The following is a 16915-nucleotide window of genomic DNA, read 5'->3' as shown; positions in this document are numbered from 1 at the left end:
GTGACTGGGATACCGAGGATCACAAAGCGAGTGTGAATTACCATGCAAATTCACATGGTGCCTTCATTGTAACGATCACCTATTCGATGTGCCGATAAACCATACACGCTCCATCGAACTATGATAAACAATGAATCACCCTGTGCCACCTTTGCTTAGAACCAATTAGTGTGCCGGTAAACCTGACACGCTCCACTAACTTCTTAGCAAGGGTGCAAAGTGTAATTTCATGGGATTGCATCAATTCACTTTTCCTAAAGTAACTAAGATTGGGAAATTTTAAAATAATGTGTAGTTACTTTGTATTACTTATTATACTTTTAATGAGAGGATGAGGTTGCCCTATCCTACCCGTTCGGCTAACGACCCTCCACCAATCAAGCAAGCGGTGGGTGTGAGTGTACACCCATTAAGCGCCATTTTATAGGTCGCAACCTTATACCCACCTTATAGATTGGCTTCGTGAATGAGGCCTACTAAAGGTAAGACTAGCATTTAGTTATACATATATATATATATATATATATATATATATATATATATATATATATATATATATATATATATTATTCTAGTAATATCATATTAGTATAGGTTTGTATTTAAACCTTTTAAAATCTAGGGTTTGAAATTTAAATTGTCTAAATTAAAACTTTTAATCACAAAATATAAATTTCAAAACTTGAGGGCAAGTTTTAAACATTTAAAACATGGAGGATCAAATAACAAATAATTCCAATTAACAATTAATATCCTAATTATCTATATTTGATTTTATTCAAGATTTCTTTTTAAGATAATTACCAAAATAATCAAAATAATTAATTAATTATCATATAAGGAAATTAAATATTTTATTAGTTGATAAATATCTTTAATTAGATCAAGATAATAGTCATATATATCAAAAAATCGGATTTGGGTTGATCTAATATGATTAAGGTAAGTTACCATAAGATAATTATGAAGAAATCCCGAATCTGGCCATTCCTGACGCTTGGACTCGCCGAGTGCACAAAGGGACTCGCCGAGTCAGGCCCACTCGCCGAGTCCACTTTGGAACTCGCCGAGTCCATGACTCAGAAACACAAAAATCGAATTTTGCAGTTTAGTTTCACTCAATTAAGAAACAATTTAATGAAAACCAAGCTAGGCTCTGATACCACTGATGGGTTTTAGCCATAAGAACCTTCCTATGTGCACATGCAAAACCCTAATGCTTGGATCTAGGCTTTCTAATTAAACATGCTATGAATCCAAGACTTCTAATGACTATTTAGGTGTAATAACAATATTGAAACAGATCTAGAATCATACCTTTGAATTCCTTGTTGATCTTGTTGTCTTGGAGCTTCTAGAGTCACAATTGTCACTCCTCTAATGGCTTACAAACACCAAATAGCAAGGAGGATGATTTGGGAGAGAGGAGAGGGGAGGAAATCGGCCAGGGTTTCTATGCTTTAGATGAAGTGTCAATTTCCATTAGCCATAGGGTCTATTTATACTTCTAGACTCCTTAAGGGTTACAACCTAAACCCTAATTGGATAATCTTCTCTTAAGGCTATCCAAATCCATTCCATAGATATCCCCTTGGACGATTTGAAGCTATCCTAGCTTCTAGAATCCATCCATTGCATATCTATATGGATTTACAGTCTAAAGTTTAACTATCAAACAATTAACAGTTTATACCCTCTTATTTAATTAATCTCTTTAAGTCACCAAATTAATTCCAATTAATTCTATGACTTATATTAATCAAATAACAATATATTATTCTTTATATTATTCTCATAATATATTAATAATATTTACTCTCTCTTAATAAATCATCCTATCAAGTTTTATGGTGAAGGCAACCCAAAAGGACCATGCACAACCGGGTCAAATACTTGCCTAATATAGTTGCAGCCTTACACACTCTTCCAACAAACCGGCACACTAACTTGGACTTAACAAGGTTGGTAAAGGGTGACTTAATATTTATCATAGTATCGATGGAGCGTGTGTGGTTAACCGGCACATCGATTGAGGGGTAAACATTAAGGGTACCAAGTGATTTGCATGTTTACTTCACACCTCGTTTTGTGATCCTCGGCATCCCAGTCTCAAAACTTAGAGGGAACACTCGAGATTGAAACATGCCTTTGAAAAGTTCATTGAATCTCAAAAGAATCTAGGAGTTTCTAAAAACCAAATTAAATATTTTTTAATATTTCGTCTTTGGTGGAAATTGGTGAATCGTCATTCACCTACCTTTCAAATATGTTATTACTTAGATTACGGCATACCTCTTTTAAGTATAATATATTGTGATTGGGTCCTAGCCTTAATACTACATTTGGGTGTTTTATTAAGGACTATCTCTATATCTAAACTAAATCCCTTCTTTCTTCTCTTTATAGATGTCTACAAACACCGCTGCTTCTGGCTCTAATCCTAGTGGCTCCTTTTCTCTTATGAACTTGTGTGGGAAAATCATTTTTGATGGATCCAACTTTAATGAATGGATCAGAAACATCAGAATGATCACTCGCTACGAGGACAAGGAATATGTCCTCGATAAGGAGCTTAAGGAGATTGATGAGACAGTTGCTACTCCTCAAGAGATCGCTGATTTTAGGGCACATGAAAGGGATGCTACCAAGGTGGTATGCATCATGATGGCCACTATGACCGCGGATCTCCAAAAATCCTATGAAGATTTCTACCCCTATGAGATGCACCAAGACTTGATGGAAAGATACCATCAAAGTGCTCGTCAAGAGAGGTATGCAATCATCTCCTCCATGATAACAACTCGCATAAAGGATGGTGAACCCATCACGGGCCACATGCAGAAAATGCAAAGATTTGTGGACCGTTTCTGAAGCTTAATGTGAACTTCCCCGAGGAGCTTGCAATAGATATCATTTTACACTCCTCACCTTCACGTTATGATCAATTCCACATGACATACCACATAAACAAGGAGGAGGTCACACTCAGCAAACTTCAAGGACTCTTAAAGACCGTGGAAAGTGGTCTTAAGGGTAAGGCGATTGTTACTTCTACTCCTACCAACTCCGCCCCTGTCTTGGCAATCGGGAAAGGGAAGGGTAAGAAGAGGAAGAGCCCCTCGAAGGGTACCAAGGTTAGGACCCTTGAGGGCTCTTCTTCAAGTGGAACCAAGAAAGGTTTCATCACTCCTTCTTCTGACCCAAAAGAGGTTGAATGCTTCTATTGCCATGAAAGGGCACATTGGAAGCGGAACTGCCCAAAGTACCAGCAAGATGTGATCGATGGGAAGGTTAAACCCAATCATGCAGGTATTTACACTATCTTATCTAATAACTCACCCCATTCTAACTCATGGGTCCTTGATACCAGATGCGGTATTCATATTTGTTGTGATTTTCAAGGACTAAGAAGAAGTGAGAAGGTGGAGCAAGGAAGAATAAACTTAATCATGGGGAAAAGGAAAGTTATACCTGTCAACAAGATTGGAGTTTATACTTTATCGCTAAGTAGTGGGTTTCATTTAGATTTGAATAATGTTGTTAGTCGCCAGAAATGGCAATAAATATTATTTCCTTTCATGCAATGTATAAACAAGGTTTTACCTTTTCATTTAATAATGAAGTTGGTTCTATTGATTCTTTCTTTAATAATGTTCTTTATTTTAAAGCATTACCTTGTGATGGTGTGTATGAAGCTGTGTCTGTTGTAGATGACTTAGGAAATAATATGACATGTATTGATTCTATTAATAATAATAACTTGGATAAAGCATCACTATGGCATTGTCGTCTTGGACATATAAGCAAAAAACGCATAGGCCAACTCCAAAAGGATGGAGTCTTGGAGTCATTTGACCTAAAGTCAGATGATAGTTGCGAATCATGCTTACTTGGAAAAATGACAAAGTCACCCTTCACAGGTTCTTGTGAGGGGGTGAAGCTTTTTTGGACCTTGTACACACGGATTTGTGTGGACCATTCAAACATGCCACAAGGGATGCTAATCATTATTATTTGACTTTTACTGATTATTACAGTAGATATGGATATGTCTACTTAATCAAGCATAAGTCAGAGACTTTCGAAAGGTTTAAGGAATTTAAACAGGAAGTCGAGAATCAATTAGGCAGGAACATTAAGATGCTTCGATCCGATCGAGGTGGTGAGTATCTTAGTTCAGAGTTCCTCGACTATCTTAGGGAATGTGGGATTGTCTCACAATTGACACCTCCCAGGACACCACATTTGAATAGTGTAGCTGAGAGGCGTAATCGAACCTTGTTGGATATGGTTCGTTCCATGATGAGTCGAACTTCGCTACCAGTCTCATTTTGGGGGTATGCCTTAGAGACTGCCGCCCATATCCTTAATCTATTCCCTACAAAGAAAGTTGCCAAAACTCCTCACGAGATGTGGACTGGTAAAGTACCCAAACTAGACCACATCAAGATTTGGGGTTGTGAAGCTTTCGTGAGATGTGAGACTCATGATAAGCTTAAACCCCGAAGCGAGAGGTGTATTTTCATCGGCTACCTACAAAGATCCTTTTGTTACCTCTTCTACAGACCTAGTGATAATGTGGTCTTTGTAGCAAGTAGAGGAGTCTTTCGTGAGAGAGAATTTATAAGAAAAGGAGACAGTGGGAGGCAAATTAACCTTGAAGAACTTCAAGAGTCAAGTGGATAAGGAACTTCAAACCCTAGCCCTCAACTTGAGGAGGAAACTCCTGTTGAGCCAATTGACGAGTCTGTACCTCTAAGGCGTTCCACGAAAGTTAGGAATGCACCTGAGCATTACTATGGTTTTCATATTACTGCGGAAGGTGAGACACTTATTAGTGATGAGACACTAGTAGGTCTGGATGAACCTAACAGTTACGCGGAAGCCATTGCAGGCCCTGAGTCAGCCAAGTGGAAAGAGACAATGGACAACGAGATACAGTCCATATATGACAATCAAGTTTGGAACTTGGTTGAGAATGTACCAGGTCGTAAGACTGTAGGGTGCAAATGGATCTTCAAGAAGAAGACCAACATGGATGGTAACGTACACACTTATAAGGCTCGACTGGTTGCAAAGGGTTTCTCTCAAACTCCTGGAGTGGATTATGATGAGACCTTTTCTCCAGTAGCCAAGATTAAGTCTATTAGGGTTATGTTAGCCATAGCTGCATTTCATGACTATGAAATTTGGCAAATGCATGTCAAAACCGCTTTCCTTAATGGAAAGTTGACTGAAGATGTTTACATGAGTCAGCCAGAAGGTTTTATCAGCAACGAGTACCCTAATAGAGTGTGTAAGCTTGAGAAATCCATTTATGGATTAAAGCAAGCACCTCGCAGATGGAATCTTTGCTTTGATGAAAAGGTCAAGGAATTTGGCTTTTCTAGGACTGAAGATGAATCTTGTGTTTATGTCAAGGCTAGTGGGAGTATAGTTAGCTTTTTGGTATTGTATGTGGATGACATACTACTTATAGGAAATGACATCCTAACTCTATAGGAAGTTAAGTCTTGGCTTGGGAAGTGTTTCTCTATGAAGGACCTAGGACAAGCTGCCTATATTCTAGGGATAAGGATCTTGAGAGACCAGAGTAAAAGACAAATTGGACTTAGTCAAAGTACCTACTTGGACAAAGTGTTGAAGAGATTTAGCATGCAAAACTCCAAGAAAGGAGAGTTACCAATCCAGAGTAACGCCAGACTGAGTAAGACACAAAGCCCTAGTACTAAGGCTGAGATAGCAGAAATAAGTCGAGTACCTTATGCTTCGGCAGTAGGCTCGATCATGTATGCTATGACTTGTACTCCACCTGATGTAGCCTTTACCTTGAGCATGGTTAGCAGGTATCAGGGGAACCCTGGCAAGGCTCACTGGACTGCGGTAAAGAATATCCTCAAGTACCTACGGAGGAATAAGGACTGGGTTCTTACCCTCGGTGGGAGTGATGAATTTTGAGTTGTAGGGTATTGTGATGCTGGTTTCCAGACTGATAGGGATAATTTCCGCTCTCAGTCGGGCTGGGTCTTTACCCTAAACGTAGGAGCAATCACTTGGAAAAGTTCCAAGCAGGAGACAGTGGCTGATTCTACTTGTGAATCAGAGTATATAGCAGCAAGCGTGGCAGCAAAGGAGGCTATATGGCTGAAGAACTTCATAGGAGACCTTGGAGTAGTACCAGCTATAAAGGAGCCTAAGGAAATTTTATGTGATAGTGAAAGTGCTGTTGCCTTAGCCAGGGAACCAAGGGATCACGGGAGATACAGACACATCGACAGAAAATATCACTTTATCAGACATCGCATAGAAGAAGGAATCCTCGTGGCAAAGAGGGTATCATCGGATGAGAACCCAGCAGATCCCCTCACGAAGGGACTGACTAGGGTTAAGCATCTCCAGCATGCTCGGAGCATAGGGCTGAAGGATGATATTAGTTTTAGTAGTTAGATAATTTGCGAAATTTGTAAAGTGTAATTGACATTTGATGATGAATAAAAGTTGTGTTTATTTATGAGTAAAGTGTTACTATCTTTTGTCAATCGTTTACTATAATTTCTTTTGCATGTTTTGACTTACAGAATAGTATGTTGTGATTTTACATATTATTCAAATTTTCCACAGACGGTCATATGTTGGAAGTAGATATGAATCAACACTGTCATGATTGGTTGCAGAGGTCTAAGCTATTGGACATGGCTACAACAATCATGAGTGCTCATAAGTTCTGAGCATTGGATTCAACCCACGCTCACTGGAATCACTTCATGGAATTTATCTCGAGTGATTGTGAGACGGTAATATCATATAAGTCTTCAAACCTAGAGATATGATTTTTTACTTACGAGTTGGTTATGCATTGATTGTACAAAAACGCATTGGTAACTCGATGTTATAAAACGTGCTTTTGTATATAATTCAATGAGTGGTAGAACAAACATATAAGTCGAAGTTTATCTGTTCCTTCTTGGATTAGAAGCTGATATCTGGGCCCCTCGATGATTTTGTTTTGACCTATGTACCGGGCCCGGTCAGAACTAAGTTGATGTATTGCAATTATAGTTATTAGACTTATCCAAGTGGGAGACTGTTGGATAAGGTGTCTAAGTCCATAACTATTTTTCCTAAATACTTGACCCGACCCGGCATGGTCCATTTGGGTTGCATGGCACCATGCAATTGGATAAACTAAATGAGAGAAATAACACATATGGTTTATTAATATACTATAAGTTCTAATATATTAATAATATTATTTAATTAGTTTTGATCAAGAATTAATTTAGAATTAATTAAGTGATCAAAAGAATAACTAATTAAATATATGGGTAGATTATGTAAATCTTCCATATCTTATATAGTGGACTAAAAGGCTCCATGGATTATGAAGTTGGGTTCCACCTATAGGATGCTCCATGGATGCTCCATGGAGTTAACCCATGGATTGAGAAATGAAGAGTCATGTTACATTAGGGTTTTGCCTAATGCAACACACTATATAAGGACCATGTCTCTCCCCAAAATCGGCTACACTAGTGAAACAAGAGGGCTTGGCCGATTTTGAGTGTGTTAGAGTATCCTCTCAAGTTTATACTTTGCATTTGGTGTTGTGTGAAGCATTTAAGGCATCACACTTGAGGTGCTAGGCTCACAAGGTTTGAAGGAACACTATCAACAACAAGGTATGTAGTTCTATCTATTACTCAAGTTAAAATTGTTCCCCATGTATGCAAGATAGGATCATAGCCTTGGAAATCAACTTTGCATGATAATTAGACAAACATAGATCCAAGGTTATTAGGGTTGCATGTACACTTAGGAAGTGTTAGAATGCTCAAAACTCATCAGGACTATCGTGGGAAGTTTGGTTTATCTCACAGTTACTCGTCCGGACATTGCTCATGTTGTTCATGTTGTCAGTCAGTTTACTACTACTCCTACTTACGTTCATTAGGGTGCTATACTCTGTATTCTGAGATACGTGGCAATCAGTTTCAGACCCTCTTGTTTCCCTCGATGTCATCTCTTAAGATACGTGCCTATAGTGATGCTGATTGGGATGGTGACTGTCATGATCAAAAATCCAGCGTTGGATTTTGTGTGTGTCTTGGAGAGTCTATCATTTCTTAGAAGAGCAAGAAACAAGATGTTGTTTCTAGATCTTCCACGGAGGCTGAGTATCGTGCTATGGCTATGAACTACATGTGAGATTATCTGGTTACGGCGGCTTCTTGTAGACATGGGGGTCCACATTTATTCATCAACTTCCTTACATTGTGATAACAAAAGTGCGATCCAGATTGCGAAGAATTATGTTTCCATGAGTGGACGAAGTACATTAAGATTGATTGTCACTTCACTCATCGTCACTTACAGCTCATGACTCTATATTTTCCATTTGTTTCATCTACATTGTAGCTTGCTGATATTTTTTCGAAGGCTTTGTCAGCATCTCGATTTCGGTTTTTTTGTGAGAAGTTCTCAATGCTTACTATTATGGCATTCTGAGTTTGAGGGGGGATGTTAGCATATATATGTTTATTATAAGCCCACTTCTTTTAGGCTCCTTTTTAACTCTAGCCCATTAGGGATAGGGTTAGCATAGCTTGCCTTTATATTCCCTATCTTGTTGTTCTTTGCTTTTAGGATTTTCAAGAACCTTGTAATCTCTCTCTTTCATTAATCAAACCTCTTCTTTGATATAATAGGTTCGTATGATTAATGAAAGAGAGAGATTACAAGGTTTTTGAAAAGCATAAAAGAAAAGAACAACAAGATGGGGAATATAAATGCAAGCTAAGCTAACCCTAACCCTAATGGGCTAAAGACAAAAAGAAGCCCAAAACAATTGGTTTTATAGTAAACATATATATGCTAACAAAGTGTATGGTTAGGCATAAAATATTGTCATTCATAATGATTGTTACATGTTATATGTATTGGTGAGCACATGCTATCATTTTAGTAAATACGAGAAATCAAGGATGATCCTAGATCTTTTTAAGAGTTGCTTGATGATATACATGTGAGTAACTTCATTAATACTTTAATTTCATCTTGTAGATCTGAACATGTTGCAAAGTTTGAACATGAGCATTTTTATACTCTTTTTGTTTTATGTTTATATATATATATATATATATATATATATATATATATATATATATATATATATAAACATAAAACAAAAAGAGTATAAAAATGCTCATGTTCAAACTTTGCAACATGTTCAGATCCTACACAGTCTCCATAAAACCATAATCTCACCTACCACCCTCATCCTAACCTATATATTTATACATATTTATTTATACATTCAGGTCATCTATTATACCAACCACTAACCATTATAGTGGTGGATGTCATATCATCACAATACTCCCTACCACTAATCCATGGGATACTTACCACTAAACACACCAGTCCACCTTATTTTTTAATTAGATTTTATTGAAAAATATAATGAAAATACAATAAACGACATATTTTAATACTAGTTTTTTATTCAATAAAAATCATTACAATAGTTTAAAAAACAACTTAAAATAAAAGAGAAAAAATCCGTAAAAATACAAACACAAACAAATTAAACTAGTTTTTTAAACCCTACTTTTAAGCAATCCATTTTGGAGAATCCTTAATTTTTAGCCAAGTTTTGAGATGTGTAACGGTCTGTGGTTTATGTCTTCATATTGATGCATGACCACCACAACTGGATCAATATCGCCTTCGTGTCCGTTGTTTATAACAAAATTATAAATTCTGACGAACTCGCGACATTTTACCCTCATATCGTGATACTTGGAACATATTTTGTCAAGATTATGACTTGGACCACCCATTAAATCATGGAAAACGTTTCAAACTCTTCCCCAAAAATCTCTAGACACCCTACTACTTACGTCTTCCGAAACCGACACTCATGCTGCTGCTAATTTCTCTTCTTCCTCTTCCGACCAAGTCCGCATTTTAGGAGCCATGTTTTTGAAAGATCAAGAAACAAAAATGTGTGATTGTGAGAGAAGAATTGTGTGATATAGAAGAAGATGTATTTTGGTACTTATATAGTAAGTTTATAATGATTTTTTTTATTTAGGTAAAAAAAAAACCTAAACTAGCCATTAGAAGCATTAAATTGCTATTCAATTTCGTTGGTCGTTGCTCTCCGTTGTATACACCACGAACGGCCACGAAGACGGAGGACCACAGAACCTCAAGGTGGTGTGCACGGTGGTTTTCCATGGCCACATATACCACATACTCATTTTTGCTTTGTATACCATTTAGTCTCATATTCCATCCTTAGACAATCAAAAATATCCCCTTCATAATACATCATCAATACAAATCCACTAACCGTTATATACCTATAAAATTACCATCAAAATAAACTTTTCCACTTTTGATTTGTAAAATTAGAACTTACGTTGTAATTTTTATTTTTTACTTTACAAATTAAATCGAAATGATCAAAGAATGTTTATTTCATTGTTCTTCATATATTTCTTATGCTTTTAAAGTTCATATTTGAGATAATTCAATTTTATTCTATATTTTTTCATTTTAATCCTTGAAATTTATGGAGAACGTGTTTTGAGAATGAAATATGGATTCATTATCAGCAACTTATTTTCTAACACCTTAGAAAAGTTAATAACATCTGTTGAAATTTTATAAATGAAAATAGGAACAAAATTTTATAAATGACAATAGGAACAATACATATGATGCTTAAAATGAAACATAATTTGCTCATGATTAAGATCATATAAAACTTCTTGAACTATGAACACACATATATAAACCTAAAGGAACTTAGACAATACACAATATTACAATACTACAATAGAGTAAAGGAAATCAAAAATAACTGTTTTAATACCCTTGAAACGATAAAGGCGTAGTGAAATGGTTGACATGTCCATACAGGCATAAGACTAACTGCCAGTGAAATAAGCACAAACGGGGTGCTAAAGACTTGCAATTAGAGATTTTACTGACTCTTCTGCGATTATGTAATACATTTTTTCTGTAAAATGAACAGCATCCCAGTAAATGTATTTTGAACGATTCGTACATGTACTCAATCCCTTTAAGCTTGCCCCAAATTGTGTCAACCCATCTCCACAACAACCCTTTTTAGATTCTGTAAAACCTGCCAATTTCATTTTAACCAAAAACATTTTTCAAGAATATCTCATGGTTTTATGTGTTAAACTCAAAAATACTTTTTTTTTTCAATAATTGTTAGGATGAAACTACATGTTAACTTTTACATGTTATTTGTGCTAAAATTTATAGAATAATAATTGATAGTTATTTACTTAGAAATTTATGAGTTTGTTATTACTTAATTTACGTAGAAAATCTTCACATTAGTAGTTTCTTAGCTAGTCGGTATGTAAATAGATGTTATATTCGAATCCAAAAACTTTATAAATAAGTCCAACCAAAGTGTTTCATCAATTTTCTAGACAAAAATGAAAATTTTCATTCATGATTCGGAATATATATATATATATATATATATATATATATATATATATATATATATATATATATATATATATATATATATATATATATATATATATATATATCAAAAGATCAATATTTGCAGAAAATGAAGATACTTACCATATTTTGTTGGGTTTTGTAAGGTGTTTTGAATGACACCATAAATGTCAACAAAAATAGTACTCATGTGCAATGTTTTTTCGAGGGTTAACAACTTTGCCTTCAACAAAATGTTAAAAGAGAGAGCCACTTGGTTCATTTCCTTGTTGCAATCAACATTATTCGTTAATGTCTTTATCATAGGCATACATCCGAATGGCTCCATCCCGACAACCATCAATCTGGTAACTCCTAGTGAATGCATTTCCTATAATTTCCAAAAACAAATAATAATTGGATACTGTTTTTGCATTTTTAAAGCATGTTTTTTCTGAACAACATTCTTATAGCGGGATTGTGAAAAATACAAAATGTATCCTAAGATCCTGGTTTTTGTCACGGATTACGATCGAAAAAACATACCTTATGTACACTTAAAATTTATTAAGTTTTTTTAATTCTCTAGTTATTTACAATTACAAGAAAAAAAAAATTACATAATGAGATAAGGAAAAATATTGATAACATGAGAACAAATCTTGACTACATGATTTTCAACATCCACCAGACTAGAAAATCATTGTTTCTTTTTTTGGTTTATTTAAGTTTTAACCTTTTATTTTATTAGAAAAAAGGGACAAAAAACTGAAGATATCCAATTTAATGAATTCTTACCGTTATGTAACTTTCCATACAATTGATCAAGAAACCTTGGTATTGGGCGATGGTAAACATCTGGGATCGAGTAGGATCAATGTAGTAATTTTGTAAAAAGTCGTTTGTGCCCATGCTCAAAATGAACACAGCATTCTCTACAATCCTATGTGAAGATTCTTCTCCCACAAGCTTCCCTAAACGAGTCTTATACTCCTTAAAGTAGTCCAATTGTTTTCGAAGAGACATAACATTCTGCATTTAAAAAGAAAACAATAATTAGTTTTAACATGAATCAATTTGTTATTAAGTAGTAATTTATTGTTTTAAATGACACATGTTAATGTTAATTGATTTAAGATTAAAAATCATGGACATAATAATTTTAACCTCTAATTAAAGCCAATAACAAAGACTAATTGGAACAATAATCTTGTAAAATGATGATCAAACTTGTAGAAAGTTCTAACTTATAACTAATGACTTTCTAGCACACCACTAGTAGTTTGTTTGCACCCACGATTCGTAGTTGCTTTTATAAAATATATTATATACTAAGTGTGAGATCCATGTATTACATGGAGTTATTTAAAAAAATTAAATATAAAATTTTAACAATTTGAAAAGTTTGAATTTATAAGAAAAATGAGAAATATTTTGAATTATTAAAATTAATGAGTGGATACATTACATATATAAACCATTTCTAATAAATACTTTACATATATATTACCTTATATATTAAATGTGAAATTTTAATTTAATAAAATGAAAAATACAATAAAATGACAAGTGGAAAATAGAAAATTTAAAATTTTTAGAAAATGTCATGTGTCCAAATGAAGGAGAAGAGGACATGTGGCAAAAAAACCTTCATTTATTAGAGTAGATATACCACTAGTAGTTTCTTTGCACCCACGATTCTAGTTGCTTTTATGAAATATTTTTCATACTACACGTAATATCTAGCATTAATTAATTGCATCATTCCACATAATTAATACGTGATATCAGAGATCATGATTTCAATACATGGTTTAATGAGAGAGTTGAATAAGGTGACATGTCTAACTGACATTTAACGGATTAAGCTTTACAATTTTATGATGTCATGTTGGCTTTTAATGGATATGAAGTTCGACGAACATTGAACTCTTCAGAAGTAAAAAGGATACTTTTTAATTCTTAAATATATGTTCATTGAACTTTATAGACTTTAATGCATTGCATAAATTTTTTTATAGAGTTGTATGGATAATAGAATCATGATGTCTCAAATCATTGTACTTTAAAGAGTCCAATTTATTGTGGATGGACTCAGATTTTTTTATTTAATCATTTAATTTACACTTATCTATAAATTGAAGTTTTATAACATTTCATCAAATATTATACTTAATCGTTGATCAAAGACTAAAAACACTAACAAGTGATGAATTTAACAATACTCGGGTAGATTAACATATTCACCGGTCATTAAAGTTGTATGGAGAGTAAAATCATGAAGGCTTAATCCATTTCACTTTAAAAAGTCCAATGTATTGTGGATGCCTTTATATTTTTTATTTAATTGTATAATTTACATTTATCTATCAAATTGAAGGTTTATAACGTTTAATCAAATATTCTACTTAACCATGGATCAAACACTATAGGGTGATCAATTACCAACTGTCGAGTATATTAACATATTGACTGACCATGATGAGGTCTCCTATTTAAGACACACTGCAGCCATGTCCTCTATAACATCAAACTTGGTTAGAATTTAAAAGTTTCAGCTTTAATAAAGCAATCAAGAAAATTTATGCAATAATTAAATTAATAGACTCCGAGTAATTTTAATTTAGTATGGTGACAATTTGACCATTTTTTCTGTTTAACTAAGTTTGTTTCTTCTACCAATTGAACTTGTTCTAATACCAAATTTAACCGAAATCAACACATATATCCATCAATAAATGAAATCTCTACATTTAGGTTTATATGTCACTTACAGTGATATTATCCGCTGTGAAATCATCATACCCAGAACCACCTGATGCAAAACTAACACCATGCAACAAGTCCTTATCCATCAGATTTTGATCCAAATAAGCTTTGATTGTGTTTGTATAACCTAAAGCCTCAGCTGCACATACACAAACAAACAACTAATCATGAGCATATGCATGGTTCAAAAAGGTCAATTACTTACAATACAACACTTATAAAAGTACGAGCTAGCTAGGCACCTGCAACAAGTATCGATGCTACAAATATTCATGCATGAAAATTATACTAAAACATACCAATCATATCTGTGGAGAGTCTGCCATTGGTGAACCTTCCGGTTGGGTTGGAATGACCGAAATCTTTCCCATAAGGTAGAAAGTTTCCTTTATGCCATGTATTTGGAAGATTGTTGTTGTTACCAGGATCAACACTCGAATCACCAAATACCAGAATGCACGTAACATTGTACTTGGCTGCAAGAACCCTAAGCTTCCGAGCACTATGCACGACGCGTGCATTGCATGTGACCACAACCTCGAACAATAGTATCACTATTACTAGGTTAACTGCCACCCATGCTAAATGTTTCATTTTCAACCGATAAAGAATGTTTTGTGGGACAGAATGAACAATATTTTGACTGGCCTCTCAATGGTACGTTTTTATAGACATGCCATTTAATATTGGTAGGTTTGGGCATGACATATGAAGCCAAATCCATTTATTGTAACTTTGAAAACTTGTACAAAAGAGACACATAAGCAACATCAATATCGTCACTAGCATCAATATAGTCATATATCTTAATTTTTGTAGTTGGGTTTGGATTTGCATTAGCAGTTGGGAAACAGCGGATATATATATATATATATATATATATATATATATATATATATATATATATATATATATATATATATATATATATATATATATATATATATATATATATATATATATATATATATATGCGATAAATTGGCAACGGATCTTATGCAAAAACAATATTGTAAGAGATTAGCAAGCAGCTAATCTGTCACATAAATTTAGATGATTAGACATGGTGGAAATTAGTATCTAAAATTTATTGCTACGATTAATAAAAAAAGTATAATTATTTTTGAAATTAATGGTATGTAGTTAATCACTATAAATTAAATGCTAAAGGTTAATTTTCAAACTCGTCGGGCGACATATCTTTAAAGATTTTAAAATTTTTATTGTTATTATTATTACTATTGTCTACTATGTTGTCTATATTAAATTTATTATAAGCATTATAACTATTATTATCAAATTGTTTGATTAAAAATGCATATTTATTAAGACTAGTCCACTTGATATAAACTTTGCCGGATATTATGGATTGTAATGCAGGTTTTGATTGATTTCTACATGGTTATAGACACTAAAAAAATACACATTTATGTTGTCCTTTGAATACATCCTGACATAGTTCCATAATCATTAAGATGATCATAAAACATGATACTAAAGTGCTCTCATTTTTTTCAGATTGGAGAAATCTTTATCTTTCTGTCTAATAGATTCTTCATATTCGTTCTATTACACTTTGAAAACTTTTCCAAGTGTTAGAATTATGCTTAATCTTTTAAACACAACAATCTTCACTAAAATATCGGTAAACCATGACGAATAGAGTTATCGTTCTTTGTGGTGGATATAAATAGTCCACATCAATGTATACTAAATCTTTTAGTCCTTCACTTGACTCACATAAACATGTGATCAACGGATTAGTAATGATTTGTCAATGATCAAGATTCTCATACGTCACACAATTCGAATTGTATGACTTCAAGTTTCTATCCAATTGAAACTTGGGTGATAAGAATTCATTTTCACTTGGTTAATCATGACACTGCCACAAACGATATAATTAAGAATCAATCCACATTTAACAATAAAAATATAACCATCAATTCTCATAAATGTCATTGCAAGGAAATAGAAAATAAATAGATCAAAATTTCACTTTTATTGATAATATGCAGAAAAATTTGTCCTTACAATGCAAATATATGAAAACTATGTTTCTAAATATTTCCTAAGCAATCTATTAACCTATCATAACTCCTAAGCAGCAGCTTCCAAAATCTGATAATCGAACCATGTGACCAAAATCCATCTCTCACGATCAGATTCAGCTTACTCTTCTCAAGCTTCCTTCTTTCTCTTAGGTCCTGCAAAACATCAAAATGTGACTATCACATCATGTATTAAGAATCTATGAACAAGAACTTAATAAAGTAGAGACAGATAGTAGATGTACCTAAACTAGAGTCATACGACTTGACTTTACCATCTCTGAGATCTTTCAGGTATTCTGGGCAGATTCGTATCCAATTCCCCTTTAATTCGCAATAAAAACATATGGACCTTTTAGGATTAGCACATGGGACTGTCTTTGGATTAGCCTTTCTCTTTACCATATGGTTAAACAGTTTGACCTTGGCCAATCCCCTTCCATTGGGAAGAGAAACCTTTTTCAGACTACCAATGTTGCCATTGTCAATGTCCATGGAAATTTGGGAGATAGATCCTTCAAACATATTTGCTTGACTTGTGCTCTTAAGCATTTTTGCTTCAGCAGCCATCAACATATATGTTAGATCCATTAGGGTCACGTCGT

The 16915-nt window shown here is 34.0% G+C and overlaps 1 protein-coding gene across 1 annotated transcript; it reads right to left on the bottom strand.

Annotated features, from left to right (window-relative positions):
• Positions 1 to 10701: 10701 nt before the first annotated feature.
• Positions 10702 to 14875, bottom strand: LOC145072908 (GDSL esterase/lipase At5g45950-like). The gene is made up of 5 exons (XM_079019404.1): positions 14559 to 14875; positions 14265 to 14398; positions 12289 to 12522; positions 11635 to 11881; positions 10702 to 11152 (listed from the first exon to the last, which is right to left on the bottom strand). Exons 1-5 carry the CDS (start codon positions 14851 to 14853, stop codon positions 10968 to 10970), a joined length of 1095 nt encoding a protein of 364 aa, XP_078875530.1. The 5' UTR covers positions 14854 to 14875; the 3' UTR covers positions 10702 to 10967.
• Between the last annotated feature and the right edge of the window lie 2040 nt (positions 14876 to 16915).

This window comes from Lactuca serriola, chromosome 1 (genome assembly GCF_051521515.1).
Source record: "Lactuca serriola cultivar US96UC23 chromosome 1, Lser_US96UC23_V15, whole genome shotgun sequence".
In the NCBI taxonomy this organism is placed as follows: Eukaryota; Viridiplantae; Streptophyta; class Magnoliopsida; order Asterales; family Asteraceae; genus Lactuca; species Lactuca serriola.
The sequence above is the reverse complement of the archived record's forward strand: the minus strand, read 5'-3'. Positions and strand labels throughout refer to the sequence as shown.

Bases quoted from the DNA above. Each gene is read 5' to 3' on its own strand.
- LOC145072908 (XM_079019404.1), bottom strand. From the start codon at position 14,853: ATGAAACATTTAGCATGGGTGGCAGTTAACCTAGTAATAGTGATACTA. The intron at 14,399-14,558 runs GTATGTTTTAGT...GTGTATGTGCAG, and splicing joins ACTCTCCACAGATATGATTG to CTGAGGCTTTAGGTTATACA. The intron at 11,153-11,634 runs GTAAGTATCTTC...TGAAATTGGCAG, and splicing joins ACAAAACCCAACAAAATATG to GTTTTACAGAATCTAAAAAG.